General features: G+C 40.5%; 1 protein-coding gene across 3 annotated transcripts in view; it reads right to left on the bottom strand.

The window, feature by feature from the left end:
• The window catches only part of OTUD7A (OTU deubiquitinase 7A), a 308219-nt gene that overhangs the window by 132324 nt on the left and 150651 nt on the right, over positions 1-25244 (bottom strand). For all 3 annotated transcript variants that reach the window (XM_017973141.4, XM_035303601.3, XM_035303602.3), the window contains 2 exons: positions 7100-7194; positions 5239-5393 (listed from right to left, as the gene is read on the bottom strand). In XM_017973141.4, coding sequence (XP_017828630.3) covers positions 5239-5389 — 151 coding nt within the window. In that variant the 5' untranslated portion in view covers positions 5390-5393; positions 7100-7194. The remainder of the gene's footprint in view (positions 1-5238; positions 5394-7099; positions 7195-25244) is intronic.

Here is a 25244-nt window from a genome sequence, read left to right as displayed (position 1 = left end):
GAGGTGAGCACTCGCCACTGCCACCCTCTCTCCCACTGGGTGCAGCCGGGACCCCTGGGCAGAGTGGTGCACGCAGCAGTGTCTAGGATCAGGAAGGCGAATGGCAGTAGGCCGACGCAAGAGGGAGACCACCGCTGGAAGTGTCACAGAGCTGGAGGTGAGTGAGACACTTCCCCTACCTCCAGTCTCCCCAGCGTGGACTCAATGCAGCTCCTAACCCAGAGTGGGCACTAATTCCAGGAAAAGCTCACCAACTTGGGCACAGAAACAGGAAATAGGTCTCTAACGTTCTGAGAAGCTCTGGAAATCTTTAATGTATCCTGTTTTTTCCTTTTTCTTCTAAATTTTTTTTCTTCTCTGTGCCCCCAAAATTTTGTGGCCCTAGTGAGAAATGGCAGAGAATTAAAGTCATCAGGCTGGGCAAACTTCCTTTCCAACTAGAGGGTCTGAGGTCCCCAGAGGGTGGGGAAAACCTTCATACTTTTTCTCTCTGGTGGCTGGCTGCTTAGCTCCGACCTAGCACAGTCAAGTGCACCAGAGAGTAGGGTAAAGAAGCCTCCACCACCCAAGCTGGCTGGAGGGCTGAAAAGGTAAGCCCAGGGACCCAGACACTACTGAGAAGGTTACAGTGAGGAAGGGCTTTGGGAGAGCAACCCCTGAAAGTTGCTCATGAACTCTTGGGCTTACCTTTGAGCTCTACATGTATGGATCTGACCCTACACAGATGACGTAGACTTTTGAGTGCTGGAACATGGGCTAGACTACTGCCAGAGTCCCAGGCTGGCCACTAGGTGGCACCTGTGTGAGACAGATCCACTGCTCAAAGACTTCACAGCGATCTCAAACCACACAAGTCTTGAGGGAACTTGGAATCTGTAGTCTGAATCCTTTGGAGTGGTTATCTTCTAAACTAAAGATGATAATATTCACTGTAAGATTTTAATAATAACCAGAATCTCAAAACATAGTATTTAAAGTGTCTAGGATACAATTAGCAAACTGAAAGCCACAGAAACCTCAACAGCTACTCTTGAGATGAAACAGGTACTAGAATTATTTGACAAAGATTTTCAAGCATTTGTTAAAAATATTGTACAAGTAAAGGAGGGTACTCTCAAAAAATACAGAAAGTCTTGCAAAGAAATAGAAGATACAAAGAACTAAGTGGAAATACTAGAAATGAAAAAATTAACAACTAAAATAGAAAACCCACTGGATGGACTGACTAGTGGAATAAAGATGATGGAGGAAGCAGTAAATTTATACAAAAATAAATAAATAGAAATGATTGAATCTGAACAACAGACAAAGATTGGAAAACTTGAGCAGAACCATAAAGATCTTAGGTAATAAAAGGTCTGAGCTTTCTATCATCTGAGTCCCACAAGGGAAGAAAAAAAAGGCAGAACATAGAAACATAGAAAGAAATGGCCGAAAGTCTGGTTTACGACTAGAAGGCAATCAGTTTCATCTAGCATGGTGATAGTTTAAAGCCAAAAAATCAGTTTATTCATTTTAAAAATTCAAATCTATTTATTATAAAACTCTCAGCAAATGGAATAGAAAGAAATTTCCTTCACCTGATAAAGACCATCTACTAAATCTTACGGCCAACATTCTACTTATGGTGACAGACTGCTTTTCTCAGAGATTATGAACAAGGCAAGGATCTTCTTTTTTAACACTCCTATTCAACCTTTTGAATAGTCCTCATCAGTGAAAAAAGCCAAGAAAACCAGAAAGACCTAGAGACTGGAAAGGAAGAAATAAAACTGTCCTTATTCAGAGACAATATGATCACCTATGTAGAAAATCCCAAGGAACACACACACACACCCCTCCTAGAACAAACTGAGTTTAGGTTTAGCAAGATTGCAGGATATAAGATCAGCACAAAAAATCAATTATATTTCTGTATATTGCCAATAAACAAGTAGAAACTGAAATTTAAAAAAATACCATGTACAATAGCTCACAACCCCACCCCCCATACACATATAACAAAACATGCATAGGATCTATATGCCGAAAACCATAAAATGCTCATGAAAGAACTTAACGGAGGCCCAAGTGAACGGAAATTATGGCACTCCTTCATGGACTAAAAGACACAACATAGGATTGACTTGTAGATTTACTAAAATTGCAGTCAAAATCTCAGTGAAACAGTTTGGAATTATTTGACAAAGATTTTCAAGCGTTTGTTAAGAATACTGTACAAGTAAAGGAGGCTATTCTCAAAATACAGAGATTCTTACAGAGAAATAGAGGGTATGAAGAACTAAGTGGAAATACTAGAAATAAAAAAAATTTAACAACTAAATTAATCTGTAAGCTCATCCAGTGGGTTTTCTATTTTAGTTGTTTAGAGGCAAGCAGATCCTAAAATTCACATGGAAAGGCAAAAAAAAAAAAAAAATAGCTAAAACACGTTTGAAAAAGAAGAATAAATTTAGAAAAATCACACTATCTGATTTTAAAACTCATTACAAATCTATAGAAATCAATATGGCACAGTGTTGATAAAAGAACAGACGTAGTGATCAACAGAAATGAACCGCTGCCTGGACATATATTCCTTACAAATACCCTCAGCTGGCTTTTTGTCAAATATGCAAAGGCAATTCAATTTTAATGGAAGAAGAAAGATATATTCAATAAATGATGTTGAAACAATTGGATAGGCATATGCATAAAACAGAATCTGGACCTAAATCTCACATATTATATAAAAATCAGCTCAAATGGATTGTAGATCTAAATGTGAAACATGAAAACATAAAACCCTTAAAAGACCAACTAGGGGAAAATCTTCATGACCTGGAGTTATGCAAAATTTCTCAGATATGTCACTCAAAGCATGATCTATGCCACAAAAACGTCACTTGGACCGCATGAGAATATAAAACTGCTCTGTGAAAGGCCCTGGTAAGAGACTGAAAAGTCAAGCACAGACTGGGAGAAGATATTTGCAAATCATGTATCTGAACAAAGGATTTATGCTCAGAATATGTAAACAACTCTTGAAACTCAGGTAAACAACTCAATTTAGACATAGGCAAAAAGCTTGAGCAGACATTTCATGAAAAAGAATAAAAAGAGGGAAAATCAATAGCATGAAAATTTTCAATGTCATTAGTTATTAGGAAGATGAAAATGAAAACCACGAAGAAATACCATCACAGCTATCAAATGGTTAAAACGAAATAACGAAAATGGAAGAAATACCAGGCGCTGACGCGGATGTGGGCAGCTGGAGCTCTCAGACATTGCTGGTAGGAATGCAAAATGGCACAGTACTCGGGGAAACAGGTTAGCAGCTTCTTATAAGGTCAACATGTATTGAGCCTAGAAAAATTAAAACTATATTCACAAAATCCTGTTCTTAAATGTTTCTAGAAGCTCTAATCATAACTGCCAAAAATTGAAAACAACGGAAATGCACCTGGACAGATGAGCGGATAAATAAACTGTGGTGCACCTGCAGAATGGAATACTATTCAGCAACAAAAAGGAACGGCTACTGACATATGGCTTGGTGAGTCCCAAAATAATCTTACTGAGTGAAAAGGAGCCAGTTTCAAAAGATTAGGCTCTGCAGGATATTTATTTGACATTCTGGCAAAGAGATAAAACTAGTGATACAAAATAGAGCACTGATTGCCAGTGGCTGGGGGTAAGGGAGGTCTAATTATAAAAGATATCAGGACAGAGACTCTGGAGGTGATGAAGTACTTCTGTATACTGAAAACGGTAGTAATAACACAAATCCATACATGTGTTAAAGTTCATGGAACTAGACACAAAAAACTCAATATTTCTGTATCTTAATATGAAAAATATAAGTAAAAAAATAAAGAGACAACATTTGCTTCCTATTTAAGGCTGTCCAGACATCAGTAGTGATGTTAGTACTAATTACAGTGATGGCCACCTTAACCATGGTCTTCTGTACTTTTTGAGCATCTGCTACACGCTGCTTCTTTACCACACATTTTATATCACAACTTCTAACATTCACAGTCACCTTGTAAGGTGGGTTAAGCTCAACCTAGAAAAAAATCTGAGGGTAAGGGAAGTAAAATAATTTGTGCTATGTCTCATAGTTGATAAGTGGCTGAATTTGAACTCAAACTCAGATCTCACTGCCAACCTAATTCCAAGCCCACTTCTCCACACTGCTGCCCACTTAACAAAAATAATGGAAATGGAAAGGGAGACATTATATAATATAAATAGCAGGAAGGGAGAATCATAGTTTGATTTCCACAGATCACAAAAACTCTCAGCATATTTTATTCTAAACTTGGACTTGGTTTGAAATTCTGAGAGGTTGGGGAAAATTTAAAACCTATGCTTTCGCCATTCCCATTTTCTGAGACTCCTCCAATAGGTGGTTGTTAATTTTCAGTATGACTGAATAGTTCTCTCCACTTCTGAAATGCACAATGATGCTCATTTTCCCTAAGTGACTTACAGTTCTTGACCAAGTATTTACTAACTCCACAAATTGCAGTTTTTACATTTGAAGTAAATAATAAGCAAAGTTCTGTCCTCTCACACAGCTGACTGTCCTGAGAAGTTGTAACTGGTCCTTTATTTACATACCACTGTTACCACCAGGAAAAAAAAAAAAAACATAAATCCATTTTAGAGACGCAGAAACTAAACTTTAATTTTAGTTCACTATGATTATATCTGAATAAATTTTCTGAAAACAGACATACAGATGATACACATCTCTCACACAGCAAATGATATCTCCGTGAAAAGCAGAAGGATGAAGCCTGACTTCTTACCTGTGAATTATTCCCAGTAACTTTACTGGATAGTAGGTGCTTTTTCCACCAACAACCCTGGCCTAGAGTATTTTTGTCTCAGCTAAGACAGATACGAAACTAAGGTCCCCATAAAAGTATTTTCTTGAATGTTTTATAATTCTGCTCCATTGAATATATTTTCTTAAATATAATAATCGTTGATAAATTTTGACTCGATAATTGGTAGGATATAACCCAAGGCAAAGCCCAATTAGTGCTTCATGCAATTTTACTGTCAGGAGTTAGGTGATTTATTTCATACCCAAAATAAAAATAACAAAAATAATTTTATCACCAACACTTTCATTTTGAGGGTCGGAATACCGCACAAGCACCACTGTTGTCAGGTATTGAAACTCTTGTTTGGAAAGAGGCTGTACCCAGAAGAGTGCTGTGGGGGACAAGGAGGTGGGCTTACCTTCCAGCAGGTCTCTGGCCAGACCAGGTTCTGCCCCCGTGGACCGAACAAAGTCTGACAGGACTGCGTCCATATCAAGAGTCATAGGATCATGTAGAAGTGCTGCCCAACACTCGGCCGAGGTGGGGTTTGGAAGCACACTAGAAACCATCCATCTGCAGGAAAGAAGAGAAAACGCATTTTACCACGTAACGGAAACGGAGCTGCGCATGACAACCACACGCAGACACCCGAAGGAGGGAATGAGCCATTTCCACCTGCTGTCATATTTTTTTGAACTGGTTTGATCGAACTCCTTTATTCTTTATGCAAGACATTATATTATAGGACTTGAAGTAAAATATCATCCCTCTGTACACGCCATGTGAGAGGTTTGTTATGAGCCGAATATTTGTTCTCTCCCAAAATTCGTATGTTGATGTCTAATCTCCACGGTGATAGAGAAAGACAGTGCCATCTATGAAGCAGGAAATGGCCCTCACTAGATGCCAAATCTGCGGGTTCCCTCATCTTAGACGTCCCAGCCTTCAGTGCTGTGTGGAATACATTTCTGTTGTTCATAAGCTTCCCAAGCGATTGTATTTTGACACAGTAGCCCAGATAGACTAAGGCAAGGGATCCTCACTCTCTCCAGCACTCCTGACCTTACGTTTTATTAATTCTAATAACTGATGGGGAAAAAAGACTAGATTATTTTAAAATTTCAAACACCTAAGCACGTCTAGAAAAATGTAACTGGAGTTGCTACATTTCTAATCCTCTTCCGAATTGTATAGTCTAGTAATACTTCCTCAATGTGATGGATGTTACCCACTCTATTCCAATTCTGCCTGTATCAGTGTGCCATCCTATACCCTCAGGCCTCACCCCCTACTTGGCTATTAGGAAAAACTCCAGGTTAATCCACAGTTGACTGAAATGCCACACTTGCTGAAGATGGCTGCTCAACTATCTGCCATCTCTCTAAGAGCAGCCATCAATCCAACAACATCCTTAAGAATGCTGGATTTCCCAGGCAGCATGATCCCAGCCAGAGAGATAGAAGGATGTGCAGCCGCTGAACTCAGGCTGAATGTAGTTGCCGACTGCTGGAGAAAAGCCACTGCCACTTTGCAAGTGAGAGTGACTTACACTAGTGAATGGTGCTGGGGTCCTCAGTGGGTGCTTAATCTTTGCTGATGGAGTACAAGTGCATCCTTGTGTTTCTGTAGACAAGAGGTCTGCAAGTTATGGCCCATGGGCCAAATGTGGTCTGCCTCTGGTTTTTGTAAATGAATTTTCACGTGAACACAACCACACCCACTCATTTACATGTGGTCTATGGCTGCTTTTGCACCTGGCTGAGTTGAGGAGTTAAAACAGAGACCTGAGGGCCCACAAAACTAAAAAGATGTACTCTATGGAACTCTATGGAAAAAGTTTGCAGACCCCATTACAGGCAATGGAAAATTTTATGCTAGAAAGTATGTAATTAATTCTATACATTGTGGGGTGAGTTTGAAGCCCCTGCTACTGATGACTGTCCTCTGTTCCTTCTTTCACAATAACCCGCTGGGATGGGCGCTGCTTGGTGGGGTAGGTCTGATGTCAGGGGCGCATGCTTTAGAGCCAGGCATGTAGCCTGATTTAACCCTGGCCCTCTGCTGTCTGGCTGTGACATGGGCTTCACCTCTCTGAGCCCTCCCATGCTTCTGTGAGGATGCGGAAATGAGCTCACCTAACGTGCAAGACTGAGGACTGGGGGTCTTATGCAGGGAGGTCCGTACCCTCAGGACATTCCTGTGACCACCCCATCTTGCACATGGCTCCCAGTGGTATAATTTTTAGTTGATAGGGCTAGGAAATAAGAAAATTATCTGACCTGATGTATATGGTACCAATTAGGAAATCAATTTCTTCCTTCTCTCCATGCACTGGGGCCTCGGACAGGAGAGTGTCTTCTTTTGTCACTGCCACCTGGAAACAGATCAGAGAACAAGAGCATGTGATCTCTTTGCCCTCAGACTGAGGCCAGAGGCTGGCTTTTTGTCACAGGAGGCTGCATCTTGGCCTTGACCAATTGCCTGAGGCATGTACTCTGTCTTCCTGGGCCCTATAGGTCCCTGCTCACCAGCTGACCACCAGCTCCCATGCCCAGGGCCTGGCCAGGGACTGTCTCAGCTTTCCTCATTTTAGCAAGCATTTCTATTTCAGTGAGGATCACTTGCACAGCACAGAGCTGTTTGAAACTATTAGCACATACCACAGCAGTACATTCAATGGCAGTTATGTGGAGAAATATACACAACATGAAATTTGCCATTTTAACCACGTTTAAGTGTACAATTCAGTGGAATTAAGTACATTTGCACTATTGCTCACATCTGAACAATGAGGGTGAGAACAACCCTGCCTCTTAGAATTGCAGAAAGGATAGAACGAGATGATACTGAAAGAACATGCACCATTACTATTATTATCATTGACATAGATTAAAACAATAGGCAAATGTACTGTTCTGATCTTGAGAATCGGCCCTCGACTGCCCATACATTTATACATCCCTGTTTAGCAGGCGAATGATTAAATACGAAAAAGGTCAGGTGTGTCCACCATGTCCAGCCTGGTTGGCAAGGAGATCACAGGTGCCTGGGCTCCCTGGTGAATGAATTGGATGTCTCAACTGAGATGTCGACATTCCAGAAGCCTTCATGACCCATCCTTTGCCAGACACCATTGTGACCTTGGTGAAGTGTGGTGCACTGGGGACAAAGGTTTCTGTGGATGCCACATTAGGGAAACACATATTCCAGAGCATTTTTATGGTTCATACAAAAATTAAGAGAGCCCAGTGTCTTTCAGTGTGGGGGCATGAATTCTGGGAAGTTTGGCTCTGCCAAACATTCAAATGCGTGGAGCAATGATCATTTCCAAAGCTTGGCCACATATATTACTTACATAACCTCCACAACATAAGCTAGAGACAAAGATGAGTCTAAGAGTAATCTGGGCTGTGATGAAGCAATTTCTCCAGGAAGTTCAATGTAAAAAGCCCTGGGTAAGGAGGGGAGGTGCTTCTTACTGAGGAATAGGAAGAGAGGTTTGGCCAGGGAGCGACAGAGGCGCCTGTGTAAAGATCAAACAAAAGTGGCTACAGGAATGTCCGTGGGTCGCACTGAAGTTCTTTGCATTATTGCAGGATTGTTTCACTCTTTAGTTCTCCCCTTGGTGAGGCTGATACTCTCAAACACACGGTGTTGTGTCTTTGTGGGAACTGAGAAAGGCTCTAAGCGGCAACAGTGGGCAGTGCTGGGACCACTGCTTGCACCTGAGGCTCAGAGAAGGCACACGTGTGGGCATTGAGCCCATTTCATTTGTCCAGCAGGTGCCCGAGGCTGGACACCCAATGGGCTCAATGGGAGGGAGACATGCCTTCTGTTCAGGGGCCATGACTGGGCTTCGTGCCTGCTCTCAGAGCATCTGGTGCCTTTAAAATAAAATATGAGCATAGATGCATCATTGGAAGGAAAACATTTCCTTAGCTGGCACTCACTCAATTGTACTTTTTCATAATTTTCTCCTAGTATGGAAAGATGGAAGAAAGGTCTCTCCTAAAATTTATACCTTTGAAAATCGCAATAAGTGTAGGATCTACTGGAGCTTTTTTTTTTTTGTCTTATATGCATTGAAATGATATACTCATCAATGACATATCAAATTCTTCAAAGTTCTTAATACGAGAGCAACAGTAGTTGAACTGACAGGAGAAAGTGGGCACTAGCAATTATAAATGACACCTCAACATCCCAGTCACTCTACTCTGGAGCTTAGATTTTTAGGCTAACAAGGAGAACACAGAATTAAGCAACGGTATACATTTTTAAAATATTTTTTTCCAATAAAAAATTTAAATATATATAAAAGTAGACAGAAGAGTATATTAAAGCCAAATACCCATCACTCAGGCATGACAATTATCAACTCTTAGCCAACTATGCTTCTTCTCTATCTCCAACCCTTCCCCTGCTCACATCATTTTGAAGCCAATTCCAGATAACACATTATTTCATCCACACTTACTTCCATCTCTCTCTAAAAGACTTTTAAAAACATAATCACAGTACCATAATCCCCACCTAGAAATTAACAATAATTCTTCAGTGTAATTAATATCCAGTGTGCAAATTTCCACTGTTATCAAATGTTACAAGTTCACATACTTAGTTTTTCAGTTGGTTTGAGTCAGAATTCAAATAAGATCTCTCACTGTAATTGGTTGATAGGTCTTTTTTAATCTACAGATTCTGCCTTCATCTTTTTTCCTCTGTATGTTGAAAAATCTCATATATATTTTTCACTCTAGAGTTTTCCGTCATCTGGCTTTGACTGACTGCTCCTGTGGTGGAGCAATCCAACACAGTGCTCCTCTGTCCTCTGTATTTTGTGTAAATCAGCATGAGGATATGAGATTTAGGTTTGATTTGGGGCACATTTTGGTGCTGTCTTCTTCTATCAGTCAGTTGGCACTGAGTATTTGACTGTCTCTGCTTGTGGTGGTAGCAGCCACTGATAATCATTGCCTTAAACCCAGCAATTCAAGAGGAGTTGCATACACGGCCAGCATAATTCTTTCATTCATTCTTTATTTATTATCCGGAATTCTTAAAGGGAAATTTCCACTAATCTACTATTTGGTAACCCAGTGATAGACATCTACTAGAAAAGGCAAGACAGATGCTTTATTTGTGACCTTTTAACTCATCATTTTACTTGGACAACATGGCTCACTACCTTCCTTCAATGGGATCAATTTGTTACTTCTTTTTCTGAAATATTTTGCATTCGTCGATTTAAACAGATTGTATGATTTCCATCTGTCCAGTATAGAGCAGCTTCTGTCTTTATGGATGCTTAAGTCCTGAATCAGCTACTAGTGTAGCTGATAGTTTCTTTTCTATCAGGTGTGACAAGATGTTTCAGGTCTCTCTTCCACATTTACTGTTTTGGATCTAGGATTAGATATTTCTCCGAAGAACTATGAGTCTTTTTTATTGAGAATGGTTTATCAAGACCACATTCTGGGTGCTTGGTGTACCCATAGCTAGTGGTTTAGTCATTGTTTACAGGACTTTTTGGTAAGGTAAGAAATACGTTTGTTTTAATAAAAAATACATCTTGAGTTCATTCTAATATTTCCAATTCAAATGGAAGACTTAGGAGTTTTACTTAACCTAATCTCTTTTATGTATGAACCTCCTTCCCCCACCGAATCCTAGTTCTTAATAAAATCAGAAATGATAGCATATTACACAGTTACCCTTTCAACTTATCCTGCTCAAATCAAAGCTATTGATTAATGTGTGCTAAATTTGTATCTTGCGAAATTCTTACCATTTATAGCAATTTTCAATAGTTTTTAAGTTTCCCAGATACACAATCACATCAAATGCAAATATAGTTTGTGTTAACTCTTTTTTTTTTTGAGACAGAGTATTTCTCTATTGCCCAATCTTGTCTGATTTTCCTGATTAATGCATTCAAAATATTACATATTATGAGAGATTATAGGAATCTTTGCTTTGTTCCTAACTTTAGTGGGAATAACTTTGGTGTTTCCACGTTGAAAAAGATGCTGGGTGTTGGCTCTTGGGATAAACACACACACACACACACACACACACACACGTGCAGACTCACACACACATTTTTTTTTTTTACAAATTTAATTTAAGTTCCAGGATACATGTGTAGGATGTGCAGTTTCATTGCATAGGTAAATGTGTGCCATGGTGGTTTGTTGCACCTATCTACCCATCACCTAGGTATTAAGCCTTGCACACCTTAGCTATTTATCCTGGTGCTCACCATCCCCCGATGCTCACCATCCCCCAACCCCCACAGGCCCCAGTGTTTGTTGTTCCCCTCCATGTGTCCATGTCTTCTTATTGTTCAGTTCCCACTTATAAGTGAGAACATGTGGTGTTTGGTTTTCTGTTTCTGTGTTAGGTTGTTGAGGATAATGATTCCATTTCCACCCATGTCCCTGCAAAGGACATGATCTCGTTCCTTTTTTTGGTTCTTTTTTTTTTTGAGATGGAGTCTCCCTCTGTCACCAGGCTAGAGTGCAGTGGTGCCATCTCAGCTCACTGCAATTTCTGCCTCCCAGGTTCAAGCGATTCTCCTGCCTCAGCATCCCGAGTAGCTGGGACTACAGGCACATGTCATCATGCCCAGCTAATTATTATATTTTTAGTAGAGATGGGGTTTCATTGTGTTGGCCAGGATGGTCTTGATCTCTTGACCTTGTGATTTGCCCACCTCAGCCTCCCAAAATGCTGGGATTACAGGCATGAGCCACTGTGCCTGGCTGATCTCGTTCCTTTTTTATGGCTGTATAGTATTCCACGGTATATGTGTACCACATTTTCTTTAAAATTTTTTTCTCATAAGTTATTGGGGTACAGGTGGTATTTGGTTACATGAGTAAGTTCTTTTGTGGTGATTTGTGAGATTTTGGTGCACCTATCATCTGAGCAGTATACACTACATCCTATTTGTAGTCTTTTATCCCTCCCGCTGTTCTTCTCCCCAAGTCCCAAAAGTCCATTGTATCATTCTTATGCCTTTACATCCTCCTGGCTTAGCTCCCAAATATCAGTGAGAACACACGATGTTTGGTTTTCTATTCTTGAGTTACTTCACTTAGGACAATAGTCTCCAATCTCATCCAGGTTGCTGCAAATGCCATTAATCCATTCCTTTTTATGGCTGAGTAGTATTCCATTGTATAACGACTACAGTTTCTTTATTCACTCATTAATGGCATTTGGATCGGTTCCATGATTTTACAATTGTGAACTGTGCTGCTACAAACATGCGTGTGCAAGTATCTTTTTTCATATAATGATTTACTTTCCTCTGGGAAGATACCAAGTAGTGGACTGCTAGATCAAATGGGGGTTCTACTTTTAGTTCTTTAAGGAATCTTCACACTCTTCTCCATAGCGGCTGCAGCAGTTTACATTCCCAGCAGCGGTGCAGAAGTGTTCCCCATTCGCTGCATCCACGGCAGCAGCTACTGTGTGTTGATTTTTTATGGTCATTCTTGCAGGAGTAAGATGGTATTGCACTGTGGTTTTCATTCACATTTCCCTGATCATTAGTGATGTTTACATTTTTTCATATGTTTGTTGGCCATCTGTATATCTTCTTTTGAGAATTTTCTATTCATGTCTTTAGCCCACTTTTTGATGGGATTGTTTGTTATTTTTCGTACTGATTTGAGTTCATTGTAGATTCTAGATATTAGTCCTTTGTCAGATGTATGGATTATGAAGGTTTTTTCCACTCTGTGGGTTGTCTGTTTACTCTGCTGGCTGTTTCTTTTGCCATGCAAAGCTCTTTAGCTTAAATAAGTCCAAGCAATTTATCTTTCTTTTTATTGCATTTGCTTTTGGGTTCTTGGTCATAAAATCCTTGCCTAATCCAATGTCTAGAAGGGTTTAACCAATGCGATTTTCTAGAATTTTTATTTATTTATTTATTACACTTTAAGTTCTGGGGTACACGTGCAGATCATGCAGGTCTGTTACATAGGTATACATGAACTCATCCTTTTTTATGACTGCATAGCATTCCATGGTGTGTATGTGCCATATTTTCTTTATCCAATCTATCCTTGATGGGCATTTGGGTTGGTTCCAAGTCTTTGCTATTGTAAACATTGCCACAATAAACATGCATGTGCGTGTGTCTTTATAAATGAATGTTTTATAATCCTTTGGGTATATACCCAGTAATGGGATTGCTGCAAGAATGACCCTCCACCCTCAAGTAGGTTCCAGTGTTGTCCCAGCGACAACAGTGCTCCTTTCTTTGTGTCCATGTGTACTCAATGTTTGGCTCCCACTTTTAAGATCATGTGGCATTTCGTTTTCTGTGAAATTCTTAAATTAGTATTATGCTCATTTCTCTATTTCATTTTCTGTGAAATTCTTAAATTAATATTAAACTGGATTAAGCTATGGTTTTTACTCTCACGTGCAATCTTGGTCAGGTTTATAGTGATGTTATATACATAAAAAAACCTGAAAGTGTCACTTTCTTTTCAGTGCTCTGGATTAATCGAAGTAGCACCAGGGCCATTTGTGGTACATCTGACCCGCAAATTAATCTGTTCCTGGTGCTTCTTTTTTAATTTCCTCTAATTTTTTCCTATGGAAATTGCTCTGCCTTGTCTTTCTATCTCTATATGGTTTAATTTTGTTAGGTCATATTTTCCTAGAGATTGGTTTTCAAATTAATTTGAATGGAGTTAAAAAGACTCTTCCCATGGGCCTAAATCCCCTACGTATCTCATTGAGGAAAATAAATGCTACTTGCTGAGGGCCCACAATTACATTGATTGTGCTTTATGGGTGAGTTAACTCTCATACAGGCAACAGTTCCACAGGGACAGTGGTTTTGTTCAATTTTACTAAAGCCCAGAGTGCCCAGTGGCAGACTAAAGATTCCCACATGGACTCACTTTGACCCCAAAGTCACCATTCTTCCATCACACAATACCATCCCTTTACAGTGGAACAGCGTGTCTTCAAAAGGTCTCAGGTCAAAACATCTGGTGCCCTTGAAATAAATTATGTGCATAGATGCATCACTGGAAGCAAAACATTTCCTTAGTTGGCACTCAGTCAATTGTACCTTTTCATAGTTTTCTCCCAGTATGGAAAGATGGAAGAAAAGTCTCTCCTAAAATCTACATCTTCGGGAAAAGCAGTAAGTGTAGGACCTACTGAAGTTTCCTCCTGTGCACATTGAAATGATATGTGCATCAATGGCATGTTGAATTATTCAGGGTTCTTCATATGACAGCAAGTGTACATCTATCATCACAGTCATGGGCTTATGATCCCAAAAGGAATACAGACTGTTCATAAGAACTACAGATGCTCCTCAATTTATGAGGGGGTTATACACCAACAAATGTATCTTAAGTTGAAAATATAGTAAGTTGAAAATGAATTTAATATTCCAATAAATCCACATTAAAGTTGAAATAAGTCAAACCATTGTAAGTCCAGATCCTCCCTGACTTATGATGGGGTAACCTCCCAAGAAACCTATCATAAAGTTAGAAAATCCTAAGCCAAACCATCCTAAATTTGGGATAGTGTGTAGATAATTTCTAAAGAATCCACAAGGAGTAATAGTAGTTTTGTAGATAAGACTTGCACATGAACATGACAGTGAACTTGGTAAGGCCATGAAACATGGTGACACTTGTTCTGACTTGTGGAAACCTACAGTCTTGCAACAGTGTAATGTGCCCATACCCTGGAAAGATCATCTTACAAGAGAACCTCAGTGTCACGGAGATTATCTCATTCCTGAAAATGTGCAGCAGAGCTTGGCTGACAATTCTAAACCTCCAGCACTGGAATGCTTGCAAGGCCGCTTTGCTTTGAAAGATTTATGTTTTTATTCTTCAGGCTCACAAATGTAGCTGTTATACTGGCATAAAATATGTGCCTGAATCAGACCAATGTGCCATTGACAAGTGTTTAAAGAAAAATCCAAAGAACTTACAAATCAGGCTGCTACTTTTCCTACTGATTCCAATCATTAAATCAGTTCTTCTTCTGGGTAAAGGTACCTTCTTTTCAAGGAAAAGACAGCCTAATGGGGTCAGCCTCTCTTCCTGGCCTGCCATTGTCATTGTGACAGGTGGTGGGACACACCTTGTGCACTGAGCTGTCACCCAACCTACTTGCCTCCTTCTCTCTGTGAGGGCTGCCCTGGAGGACACCACAAGCTGGAATATACAAGATAATAAATACGCTGAATACACGAACAAAAGGAAACTAAAAACACTAAACCTACGTTCATACCCCATTCTGATGGGTACACATGAAAGCAACCATAATTTCACTTAGATTGGAATCAATACTCTCCTATTATTAACAAGCAAACCCATTAGAATATGAGAAAGGAACAGTTCTCTGCACCTGTCAGACGAAGGCAGCTAAAGGTAAGATGAATTTTTGAGGCGGGTTAAGGAAGGGGGCAAAGAGGGCATTCTGGGTGGATGAGCAACATGTGTGGACGCCAGGCACAGATACCCTAGTGTGTCCAGGAGAGCTGGTGGCCAAGAGGCTGGGGGTGGAGGTGAGGGCCAGCCCTGGGGGCTGCCCGGGTGAGTAGCTCACTTATGTCATGAGGCCAGCGGGAAGTCGATGAGAGTTTCAGAGGAGAGAACTGATAGGAATAGCATATCCTTTAGGAAAATAAATAAAGATACAAAATATTGGCATCCAGATCCCAGAAGGCAATAAGCAGGTACTCGCCCCATTTCTTAGATGTTGCCCACCGCATACCCTTGCACCCACTGCAGACTGAATCTTGGTTTATCAGGGAGCAGCTGAGACCCTGGATTTCAGAGAAGACAGACAAAATTCCTGGCACCCAGGGACGAACTGCAATTGGTGAAAGCCAGTTATACCCCAACTTGTGATTCACCAATCTGCACATGCCATGCTGGATGATGACTCGGTTTCCCTGATGGAAAGAGATGCCAACGGGTTGGCTTTAGGGAAAAGCACTTGCTTACCTGACAGAAAGGGAAAGGCTTAAATGGAACAGGCCTTTCTCATCTGCCTTCCTTCTTCTTTCTGCCTTGAATGAGGAAATAACATCTGCAAGTCCATTATGCTTCTGGGAGTATGAAGTATAATGCAAGAGAACAAAACCCAGTGAAAGTTGGGTAAAGTAGGAAGCTATTTCCAACGGCATCATGGAACACTCGCGCCAGCTGTAGACAGCCCACCCCTGGACTTCTTATTATACTTCTCACCTAAGTGTCTATTTATAAGCAAAATGTTTGGTTACTTGTAGCTGAATGTATTCCTAATTGATAGATGAAGGTAAAATGATTCAGATGTCAAAACTAGAAAAGAGGCGATAGGAAAAAAAAAAAAGCCAAGGCAAATACCATTTATAAACATAGATGTACAACTTAAAGAGTAGCAAATGAGGCCAAAAGATAGAAAACAACATAAAGAGACAAGCGCCTTGGAGCTGCTGTAGCCATCATGGGTGCTTGGTAGTGGAGGCTGCTGCAGCCATCGTGGGTGCTTGGTAGTGGAGGTTATTGGGGTGGAAGGAGGTGATTCTGTGCAGTTCTGGAGATGCCATCACCAGGCCTGGAATGCCTCATTCTCATACATGTGAGAGAAGTGAATTCCCCTCTTGTTAAATCTGCCATAACATCTTCTCTCTGTTACTAACAGCCAAACATGATTTTCATGCCAATATATTATCTCAACAAATTTGAGGAGAAAAACCATATGGTCATCTTAAAAGATGCCAAAAACCTCACAATTATTCATTATACCAAGTTGAAACAAACCAGGAAAAGAAGGAACCTGTTTTCTACTTATTAAATGACATTGATTCTAAATTTTTAGGACTTAATCAGATCTAATAGTGAAAACATTAGTAGCATTTGGATCAAGGTTTAGAACAAACTCATGACTAAGTATTATAACAAATGAGAACATTTTAAATGGCTGGAACAAGATCAACATCCGAAATCAACACTTTTCCTAGATGTCAACATCAGCCAAGTTAGAATTTTAAAAAGAACACAATAAGATCTATTTCATAATAGCCAACCAACTCCCACCAAATATCCTGTAAGTTAATTAGGAAAACTACACAACAAGAAAGAAACCTTTATTTTTTTCCTTTGCAGAAAACAATAAATCTTTAATGAGGGATAGAAAGAGAACTTAAATAAATGGACGGAAAGACTGTGTTGTTAAGATGCCAGTTCCTCTCTAATGTGTATGATAAATGGAATGCAATCAATACAGAATTTTTCATGGAAGCGGACGAACAGTTTCTAAAACTTAGAAGAATAAGCCAGTAATTCCATGACAATTTTGATGAACAATAAAGTTGATGTTTGTTCTCCCACACTTCACACATAAAGGTATTGTGACTGGGTACACAGGGACAGACAGAGACACATGGACCCGTGGAGGAGAACAGAAAATGCAAAGATGTGTGAGGGTAGGGGAGAAGAGAGAATTTGGTATAGGATAATGGCAGATGCCCTTAACTTCCCAGCCAACATCCATTCCCCTTCCTTATCACTAACAGACCTTTGCTTCTGCTCATGCTACAATGTGCTCAGACCCATGTAGTTAAGTCCACGGGCTATGTGAATCAAGACAATTATGACTCCTGCTTTACCAGTTTCTCCTGCAGCTAAAAGTAGCCATGTGGCCAGTTCTTTCTCCTCCATGAGCTGCCAAAATGCACTAGGAAATCTGCTGGGCTACTTTTGGCAAATGTTTTGTTTTCCTAAGAAAAGGGGCATGCATAGAATCTTTCCACCTTGAAGTGATGTGACATGGGAAGCTGTGCTGGCCTGTGACCATGAGGGATGGGTCAAGGGAACCTGAAAGATGCTGTTGTGACATCACTGGGCAGCCCATCCAATGGTGCATTGGCTCCCGAATCTGTCATGTGAAGTGAAACATCCTAGATGAAGGTGAAAGCATCGCTAACTGACAGAATCACACATGTGAGGAATCCCACATTCGGGAGAATCCTGTGGGGAAAGGACCACGTTATAAAATTTATAAAATAAGTTGGCAATTCTATAAATTTGGAAAAAATAAAGCAAGATTCCCTACATCCTATCATGGACCAACAAATTCCACAGGAGTTACATACACATAGAGAAGAAATAAAACTATCAGTGTGCCAGAGAAAAGTATAGGTGAATACATTTATGACCGTGCAGTAGAAAAGTGTGCTGGAGACCCTGCCTGATGTTGACCATGGCCCTTGTCTCTGCGTTTCTAGATCACATTTCTTGGCCTCCCATGTAGCAAGGTGTGGCCACGTGACTTAACATTCCATGAAAATAGAATATGGCATGGAAGGAACATGGGTCATTTCTAGGCCTGGCCCTAACCTCCTACCACATCCCCACTTCTTCCTTATCTCTCATTTGCCAGCTCATTAGAGAGAGTTCAGCAGAGAGTCAGTGACCCCAGGGGATAGTGGAGCTGCTGGATGGGAGAAATGTGGGTCCCTATATGGTGGTGTGATCCCTATTGGGCTGGCATATGGCAAGAAATAAACCTGCCTTGTGTTAAAACACTGAGATTTGTGGGGATGTTAATTTTAGCATTTAGCAAGTCCTAATAGATAAAGCCTTTTTAAGAGCTAAAAAGTGAAATTCCATCTAATATGGTTTGGCTGTATCCCCAACCCAAAATGCCATCTTGAATTGTAATTCCCATGTGTCAAGGGTGGGATCAGGTGGAGGTGATTGGATCACAGCAGTGGTTTCCCCCATGCTGTACTCATGATAGTGAGTGAGTTCTCATGAGATCTGATGGTTTTATAAGTCCCTGGCCTTTCCTCTTCTCGTATTTCTCCTTTCTTCTACCTTGTAAAGAAGGTGCCTTGCTTCCCCTTCACCTTCTGCCATGATTGTAAGTTTCCTAAGGACTCCCCAGCCATGCTGAACTGTGAGTCAATTAAACCTCTTTCCTTTATAAATTACCCAGACTCAGGCAGTTATTTATAGCACTATCAAAACAGACTAACAGCAAATTGGTACCACAGAGAGTAGGGTGCTGCTATAAAGATACCTGAGAATGTGGAAGCAACTTTGGAACTGGGTAATAGGCAGAGGTTAGAACAGTTTGGAGGGCTCAGAAAATAGGAAGATGTGGGAAAGTTTGGAACTTCCTACAGACTTGCTGAATGGCTTTGACCAAAATGCTGATAGTGATATGGACAATAAAGTCCAGGTGGGGGTAGTCTTAGATGGAGAGGAGAAACTTGTTGGGAACTGGAGCATATATGACTCTTGTTATGCTTTAGTAAACAGACTGGTGGCATTTTGCCCCTGCCCTAGGGAATCTGTGGAACTCTGACCTTGAGAGAGATGATTTAGGGTATCTGGTAGAAGAAATTTCTAAGCAGCAAGGCATTTAATATGTGACTTGGATGCTCTTAAAAGCATTTAGCTTTATTCATTGACAAAGATATGGTTTGGAATTGGAACTTATGTTTAAAAGGAAGCAGGGCATAAAAGGTCAGAAAATTTGCAGCCTGACAATGTGATAGAAAAGAAAAAACAATTTTTTTCGAGGAGAAATTCAAGCTGGCTGCAGAAATGTGCATAAGTAATGAGGAGCCCAATGTTAATTGCCAAGACAATGGGGAAAATGTCTCCAGAGCATGTCAGAGGTCTTTACAGCAGTCCCTCCCACCACAAGCCAGGAGGCTGAGGAGGAAACAATGTTTTGTGGGCTGGGCCCAGGGCTTTGCTGCTTTGTGAAGTCTCAGGACTTGGTGCCCTGTGTCCCAGCCATGGCTAAAAGGAGCCAATGTACAGCTCAGGTTGTTGCTTCAGAGGGTACAAGCCCCAAGCTCTGGCAGCTTTCATGTCGTGTTGGGTCTGCAGGTGCACAGAAGTCAAGAACTGAAGTTTGGGAACCTCTGTCTAGATTTCAGAGGATGTATGGAAATGCCTCGTTATCCAGGCAAAAGTTTGCTGTAGGTGCACAGCCCTCTTGAAGAGCCTCTGCTACGGCAGTGCAGAAGGGAAATGTGGGATCAGAGCCCCCACACAGTGTCCATACTAAGGCACTGCTTAGTGGGACTATGAGAAGGGCCACCATTCTCCATCCTCCAGACCCCAGAATGGTAGATCCACTGACAGCTTGCACTGTACACCTGGAAAAGTCACAGACACTCAACACAAGCCTGTGAAAGCAGCCAGGAGTGGGGCTATACCCTACAAAGTCACAGGGATGGAGCTGCCCAAGGCCATGGGATCCCGTCTGTTGCATCAGCATGACCTGGATGTGACACATGGAGTCAAAGGAGATCATTTTGGAACTCTAAGGTTTAAGATTGCCCTGTTGGATTTTGGACTTGTATGGGGCCTGCAGCCCACTGTTTTGGCCAATTTATCCAATTTGGAACAGCTGTATTTACCCAATGCCTGCACCCCCAACTTTACAGGCTCATAGGCAGAAGGGATTTGCCTTGTCTCAGGTGAGACTTTGAACTTGGACTTTCGGTTAATGCTGGAATAAGTTAAGACTTTGGGGGACTGTTGGAAAAGCATGATTGTGCCTTGAAATGCAAGGACATGAGATTTGATTTGGGAGGGGCCAGGGGTGGAATTATGTGGCTTGGCTGTGTCCCCACCCAAAACCTTATCTTGAATTGTAATCCCCATAATCCCCATGCATCAAGGGAGGGACCAGGTACAGGTAATTGGATCATGGGGGTGGTTCCCCCACACTGGTCTCATGGTAGTGAGTGAGTTCTCATGAGATATGATGGTTCTGTAAGTGCCTGCATTTCCCCTGCCTGCATTTCCCCTGCCTGCATTTCCCCTGCCTGCTGCCCTGTGAAGAAGGTGCCTTGCTCCCCCTTCACCTTCCACCATGATTGTAAGTTTCCTGGGAATTCCTCAGCCATGCTGAACTGTGAGTCAATTGAACCTCTTTCTTTTATAAATTACCCAATCTTGGGAAGCTCTTTACTGCAGTGTGAAAACAGACTAATATATTATCAAAATAAATTTGATCAAACTGATAATAGCAAAAACCAGACAATCAAGTTCTATATGAAAAAAATCATAGATATTTTAAAGTTATATAACAGAACAGGAAATTGAGGAAAAAATATAAAAACAAGAAATTAGTATTCAATAGACCAATCAAAAAATCAACATATCATATGAATGTGCAATTTACAGAAAACTCAAATGACTAGTCAACAAATGAAAAAAGAATCAACCTTAGTTGTAATGAGGAAAATACAAATAGAGAAGGTAACCACTAATCACCCTCACCCATGCCCTCATGCATCAAATTGGCAAAAGAAAAAAAAAGCCTGAAAACATCAATTCCTGGTAAAGGGAAATTGGTGGTTTTTAACACTGCTAGTAGGGGTATATTGGGCTAGTGGTGAGGTCGGCAGGGGGCATTTTTTTAGAATCTAGATTTATTTTTAATATAGAATACATATATCCTGTAACTCTATAGTTCTGCCTCTCAGTATCTTCCTGAGGGAACACTCTGCTTACGTGTACAAAGAATCAAGTCGAAGGATGTTCCCTGGAGCATAGCTGGAAATATAAAAAAAAGTTTGTCAATAGGAGGTAGGCTAAATCAAGCCTATTACATCAGTACATGAACCACACTACAGGTGTCAACATGAAAGTATCTTTAGGGCACATGAGAATATTAATGTGTTATAGTGTGATTAAACAATACTAGCAGGAAAAAGGTCTCATGGGCAGAAAACTGTCCAGAAGGAAAACTGGCTATGGCCATGAGGGCTCTCAGGAGCTCAGGACCTGGGAGGGAGGGAACAGGGCACTCATTTCTACTTTAAGGCCCCATGAAACTCGTTCTCCCTTCTCACATAATAAGCAATACTCCAAGCATCATTTTCTACTGAAACTATTAAATAAGATACAGGAAGTGATGGGGCCTGGGCTCCAGCATGGAAGCAGATGCAAGTAAGAGAAGAGTAGAAAGGTGCACTTTGGCTGGCAGGTGACGTGATGGGGGCTGCAGAATCCATGGATGCTGTGCTGGCACAAACCCGGGAGAAAGGTAGGGCTAGTTTTGAGGTGAAGCTTTGCCATTCTCTTCAAGTGTGGGCTTTAGGAAGTCACTAAACCCCTGTGAATTTACTTCCCCACCTATACACAGAAAAGCTATCATATATTTATTCGAAGTTTGTTAAGTTGAAATAAACCTAAATAAAAATATTATACCTATCTGTCTGCCTGTCTGACCACCTATCATCCATCTTCAATCTATATTCTATCTCTCCCTTTCTTGTTCCACCTACCTACCTACCTACCTATATATCTACCTATATATCTACATATATCCTACCTATATATCTTTTGATCTATATTTTGTACTGTCTGTATCTAATCATTTTTTCTCATTGTCAGTCTGTCTTTCTCTTTCCTGATTTTCTCTCTCTCCTTCTGTTGGTCATGTGTCTGTTTTACTATTATCTATGTAGATGTCTAACTATCCATGTTTCTGTCTTTCTTTCTGCCATCCTATTTCTACCTGTCTCCATCCATCTATCCATCCATCCATCCATCCATCCATCCACCCACCCACCCACCCACCTACCTATGTATGTTTCTGGGTGTGCATGTATCTTTCTGTCAGTATGTCTGTAGGCTTTGTGCCATCTATCTATCTATCTATCTATCTATCTATCTATCTATCTATCTATCTACCTACCTACCTACCTACCTACCTATGCTGGAAACTGTTTTTCTGTCTGTCCATCTACAAGGACCTCAATGTTTTTCAACCTTTGTCTGTATGTCTTTCAACCTATCTTGTTTGTCTGCATATCTATCCATATGCCTATGAATGCATCTATCTGATTATCCACAACCTATCTGAATGTCTGTCTATATCTCTCTCTCCCTCCTTTCCTTTCTCCCTCTGCACCTTTCTGTCTGACTCTGTTTCACTGTCTAATGTCTAATTTCTTCCTGACAGTTTAATTTCTGCCTTCATCCTGCTTGACATAGAGCAGAGCTTCACTGACTGCTAGTTTACTTCCTGCTTTTCAGTTCTTTTCACTCCTTCATTGCTCCATTCCTACAATCAGCTACCATTAACTGGGCCATTGCTCTGTGTTATGTGCTAGGGATACAACCTAAAATCAGGCAGGGTCTCTGCCTTCTAAGAGTATTTGGGCTGCTGGCCTGAAAAGCAAATTAATGAGGCAGTTATATCACATGATGCTCAGAACTATGAGAGACAAGATGGTGTCAGGCACAAAGGAAGGGCACCAATGCTAGACTGGAGTAGAGGAGAGAGTGACAGAGGCTCTGAGGAGTGACCTCTCATCTGAAAACCACGGAGGACTGGGGATTTTTCAAAGAAGTAGAAGGCTGAGCTCCATGTAATTGGGGAAGGGTATGGACAATGGGTGCAGAACCAGGAAAAGAGGAAACAGGGTGCATGTAGACTTGGAGAACAGAGCCAGGACACACTCAAGAATTCAAGCTAAGGAATTGACAAGATTCAGATGAGAGAGGCCAAAGTTGACCTAAATAAATAGAGAGATGTACTATTTTTATGGATTGTAAGATATACCACAGTCAATATGTCAAGTGTCGTCACATTGATCTATAAATTCAATGCAATCCCAGTCAACATTCCAGCAGGTTTCTTCGTAGGCATAGAGAAGCTGATTCTAAATTTATATGGAAAGATAAAGAAACGAGATTAGTCGAAACAACACTGAAAAAGAAAAAAGTCAGAGGATTCACACACTTGATTTTAAGATGCATTTAAGATGCACCTCCTGTGGCCAAGACAGTGTAGTATTGGGATAGTAAAGGATTGACACGTTTTATTACTAAAACGAAAAACAGACAACTGATTTTTGACAAAGATATGAAGACAATCCAAGAGAGAAAAAATAGACTTTCAAAAAAATGATGCTAGAGCAAATGGATTTCTACAAAGTGAACTCGATCTACGTCTTCTACCACATATAAAAACTAACTCTGAATGGATCATAAACTATGTGTGCCTGTATGCATAGGTGTCCGTGTGTGAGCATGTGCATGCATATGCTTATGTGTGTGTGCGTGTCCATGTGAGTGTGCATGTTTAACAGTGTGCTCGTGACTTCTGTATGCATGCTTGTGTTGAGCGTGTGTGAATACATATGCATATTTGCATGAGCATGTGCGTGTGAATGTATGTGCACATTTGCATAACTGTGTGACAGTCTATGTATTAAAAAGGGAGACAGGGAAGGGTGTCTAAGGGACATGTAGAAAGGAATTCCAGTGGGCTGGTTGTTTATACTTGGAAGTTTCCCGCCCACTTAGAGTAAGTGAAACTAAGAGAATAGGCGCAGTGGCTCTTTCAATTAAGAAAAAGGAATTTAGATTTTACAAACACAGAAGAATTTCTGCTTTTGGGATCTCTTATTGGCTCATATTTGTGGACCATTTACACATGTCAGTGACTGGTAAAATTCAGTATTTTATTTTAGAGTCTACAACTTTGCCCAAACAAATAAACATAAAGGCAATAAATATCTGTCATCCTGTATGGCTTTGAACTTTAAAAATAGGTAATGTTGAGATAGGTGGATTCTGAAGAACCCACCCAGCTTTGTATAAAACCCTGTCAACTTTATGACCTAATAGATTAATCTACTAATTGTTTCTTCTTTCGTTTCTCGGGTTTTCATTTTTAGTCAGTAGAAACACTTATACAAATACAAATACATGCAGGCATTCCAAAAAATCCTGGGGACGATTTATGTCTGGTCTCTGGTTCTCAATGCTTCAGTTTTGAAATGAGGATTGCGGTTCCTATTTTAATAAGGTTGTGGTGGTGATTACATAGCATAGTGCCTGGCATACAAAAAGTACCAAGAAAAGGACAGGTACCCCATAAATATATATACCCACTTAAATACCCACAGATATCTAAAAAACTATACTACGTATGATCATGATTATATTGTTATTTATTTGTAATATATTCTTAGATTAATAACCTTATAAACCCAATAAAACCATCTGGAGTTCTATTCCTTCAGAAGATTTGCTTTTGGTACTTTTTATATCAAAAGAACATATAGTTTTTAAAAGTTTGGTTCTGTGTTGAAACTGATGACAGTGTGAAGTCCAAGTTTATAGGATCAGCTGTTTTGAGATGGGAAAGAAACGGCATTCTTAAGCAGAAAATTTATCTACACTCCCCCATGGAAAAACAGTAAAACTAATTTCATTCCAACAGTAAGCACTGGCTTAATATCAGATAAGAAGCCCTGCAGCCCTGGATGAGGTAGCCACAGCAAGTGTGAAGTAAGTAACTGCAACAAGGAAAACTGTTTCGCTACTGACCAAGGGTGGAGTATCTTTCTGAACTGCACATTGTCCCCACAAATAAGGTGCCTCTAGTTTCAGCCTC

Source organism: Callithrix jacchus, chromosome 6, assembly GCF_049354715.1.
Source record: "Callithrix jacchus isolate 240 chromosome 6, calJac240_pri, whole genome shotgun sequence".
Taxonomy (NCBI): domain Eukaryota; kingdom Metazoa; phylum Chordata; class Mammalia; order Primates; family Cebidae; genus Callithrix; species Callithrix jacchus.
The sequence above is the reverse complement of the archived record's forward strand: the minus strand, read 5'-3'. Positions and strand labels throughout refer to the sequence as shown.